Source organism: Helianthus annuus, chromosome 14 (assembly GCF_002127325.2).
Source record: "Helianthus annuus cultivar XRQ/B chromosome 14, HanXRQr2.0-SUNRISE, whole genome shotgun sequence".
Lineage (NCBI taxonomy): Eukaryota > Viridiplantae > Streptophyta > Magnoliopsida > Asterales > Asteraceae > Helianthus > Helianthus annuus.
Window position 1 is genome coordinate 93,186,221 of NC_035446.2, and position 3,482 is coordinate 93,189,702.

The 3,482-nt window shown below is 34.2% G+C and overlaps 1 protein-coding gene across 1 annotated transcript; it reads right to left on the reverse strand.

Moving 5' to 3' along the window:
- Positions 1-1,039: 1,039 nt before the first annotated feature.
- On the reverse strand, positions 1,040-2,916 carry LOC110906946. The gene is made up of 2 exons (XM_022151999.1): positions 2,849-2,916; positions 1,040-1,535 (listed from the first exon to the last, which is right to left on the reverse strand). The coding sequence occupies exons 1-2, from the start codon at positions 2,914-2,916 to the stop codon at positions 1,040-1,042; spliced, it is 564 nt and encodes a 187-aa protein (XP_022007691.1).
- Positions 2,917-3,482: the final 566 nt, after the last annotated feature.

Consider the following 3,482-nt stretch of genomic DNA (forward strand, 5'->3'; position numbering starts at 1 on the left):
TATTAGAAGTCAACGATAATTGAAAATTAGTACATATTATTACCTTGCTGGTGAACACATTTACTCTATGTTTAGGGCACAATTTGATTAGGTTGCTGATACTGAATTGAATATCACACCAAATTACAATAGCAGTTTATATTGCTACTATTCACCCAAATCAAGCACCTTAAATAAGTCAGTGTTTCTCTATATTCAAAAAACGAACTATAACTGACGATCATTAAATTGCAACAGTCAATTCAATCCAAATACTGCAATAGAAACATAAAATCTACCACAATTCGTTGGTTAATCACGTATAGTTCTTAATCGATCAGAATCAGAAAAAGGAAATTGACTCACTGTAACTTAAAATCAGGAAGAAGGCGAACAAAGAGGCGGAGTTTTTCGAAATCAATGACCCGTGTCTTTCATTGTTATTCCTTGAATGAGGTAAGCAAGACCCCATACTACACACTGCACACACATACATAAAAATTGGGTTCAATATTATTTGTATAAACACCGATTGGAAACCCTTACATTGCATTTGATGAAACCCTAATCAATATAAACACACACACTAACACTCACGAATCGAATTTATAAAAGGAAAAATTCGGGCTGTTTTTACCTCTTGCTGCTCCAAATCTTCATTACCATACATTATCTTCATCTTAGAAATATATATATTGCACTTAAAGGTTGCTGGAGAGTCGGAGGATGATGTGTAATTAAAGGAGCAAGTAAATGACCCATTTTGATTCCAACTGAAGTTGCCGACTCATGGAGAGCCTGATGGAGAGCCTGTGCAGGAGATCAATCGAAGATATATGTCTGAGAATTGTGTGCCAAATCTATGAAGATCTTCAATTGGAGAAGTTAATTACGATTCCAATTGAGTTGCCGACTGATGGAGAGCCTGATGGCGAGCCTGTGCAGGAGATCAATCGAAGATATATGTCTGAGAGTTGTGTGCCTAATCGATGAAGATCTTCAATTAGGGAGAAGTTAATTATGGATTGGAGAGCATATATTGAGAGGCGAAGGATGAGTATCACGGACTCCAAAGTCCCCACAAACGCAAGTTAAACAACCCTTTCACTTCCGGAAGTCCTCTTCTCGCCGTTGCATCCGTCTCCGGCGACTCCTCCACTACCTCATGTTCTTCCTTTGCACATTCTTCAACTAATGAGATGTCGTACGGAGGCGAAACCGAAACCTTTGGCGCAGGATTTAAAGCTTTTCCGGCGAACCTCCGATGACTCGCCCTCTCTTTCTTCTGGATAGGTTTACGGCCGCGATAGTTAACCTGTTCACTGCTGGTAAAGTTTTCTTCAATAGCTTCAATTACTTGATGAATTAGCTCTCGGTTAACAGACCTGTCCCAACGGAACCAGTAGTTCGTGTAATAATCGAAGCAATCGCAGTCGAATACTGGAGATTTGTGTGCGGCCGGAGCTTTCTTCTTATTGTTATTATCAGATGATCTAGGGTTTGTGGAATTATTTTTGACACAAATGATTAAAGTAATGTAACTTGTGATTATTAAACTGGAATTGTTTTTGACCCAAATGATTAAAGTAATGTAACTTGTGATTATTAAGTAAATTAAATGAAATTAATAGGATTCTTATAGGCTGGTGCATTTAAAAGGAAATTTTACATATATCCCCTTATTAAAAGCCCTTATTACATATTTGTCCAATCTTTAAAATCAATTACATATTTCCCCCTTTCTTTATGCAATTACCCTTTTACCCTTTTTCTTAATTTCTTATCTCTTAACTTCAAAATCAATCTAGTCAATACTCTATATGTTGTGATAAAATCTTTAAAATATTTCTTTGAAAAGAAAACGGTCATACCCATTTTATAAAACAAGTGACCTTTTTACATATCTAGTTACTGGTTAAGTTTTAGTTTACATAATTTTTACAACCGACCCATTATACATTTAAATTTTAGTTAACTACACTAACAATTTACGTTAAAATATTGATTATCTAAAATATCTTATATAAAAAACACATTGTTATACAATATACGTTTGTTTTTTTCAAGTCGTAATCAATTTTTCTTTAGCCTAAATCTTAGTTCGATCATCAACATTTTAATTGTTTTGAAGCAGGAGCTAAATTTCCATTTTTTTTCTGTAATGCTATTTCAGAAATCTAATTGTCATGTTTTAAACATTCAAAATAATATTGAAAAAACTGTTTTACAGCAAAAGTAAATTTTTAAACCATGGTCGCATGACTGTTTTCTTAAAAAAAAAAAAATAATGCTTAAGAACTATGACGTATTATATATAAGCAAAACTTTCAATTTTCACATAACAGAGGCAGAAGCTTATAAAAAAATAGGCAGGGCTTATAAAAAAATGAATTCATATCATTAGGTTAATATCTTATTTGTAAACAATTATATTACACATTAAATCATAAAATATGTAAGTAATGGTGTTAGAACGGGGAAAAATGTAATAATCATTTAATAAGTTCATTAAGGGTAAAATAGTAATTCAATAGGAGTGATTTTAATAAAATGGGTAAATATGTAATATGTATGGTTTAAAAGGGGGAAATATGTAATTGATTTTATGGGTTGGGTATATATGTAATAAATGATCTTAGGAGGGGGATATATGTAAATGACCTCATTTAAAAAAACCATAAATTTTGGTTTTAAAATAGAACATATAACTAAACTTTAGAATATACTAGAGGGCAGGCCCGTGCGATGCACGGCATGACCAAAAGTTAGTGTATTTTTGGTTGTGCGGGTGGGGAAAATGTTTATGTATGGATTAGAGATAGTTAGTAGAAGGACAATGCAAGAGAAGGCATACAAAATGTGCTAATACCATGTACCATGACTTGTCACAAAAAAGTAAGGCGTGCATAGAGTAGGAAAATTCGTTGCGTAATCCATTTAAGAGTAAGCATGTATGCCAAGTTTTAAAACATACATTACAGGGGGAAAAGGTTAAAAGTAGGTCATGGAGTTCCCGGTTTTATTCAACAATTCAAGAAATCTTAAGGCGTTCATGCATGGCTATGTAGTTGACGGTCCACTTTCACCTGGTGCGCTCCCCACGGAACCATCTGAATACGAAGCTTCATAAGTAGGGCTGTGTAATAAAGAAGGGAAATATTAGGAAGAAGTTTAACTTGGATTACACATATATTAGTAGCTCCTACGCCATTATTTAGTACAAAAAATTGATAGAATGTAATGGTGGTTAAGTAACATACCTTTCACATGGAGCGCTATCCATAGAACCATCTGATTCAAAACCCGCACAAGTAGGGCTGTGGAAGAAGGAAAGGGAATGTTAGGCAGCTATTTGGCGTGTATAAATAGGAGAAAAAACATGACCCAATGATTAAACCTAAATATCCAAACGAACAAAGAAGCGTAAATAAAACCACTACAAATTTAATCGTAATAGACGTAAATAAAGGCAACCTTACGGAATGTGGGAAGCTAGGGGTGGG

Coding starts and splice junctions, on each gene's coding strand:
- LOC110906946 (XM_022151999.1), bottom strand. CDS start 2,916: ATGGATTACGCAACGAATTTTCCTACTCTATGCACGCCTTACTTTTTT. Junction 1,536..2,848: donor GTGACAAGTCATGGTACATG/GTATTAGCACAT, acceptor AAACAATTCCAG/TTTAATAATCACAAGTTACA.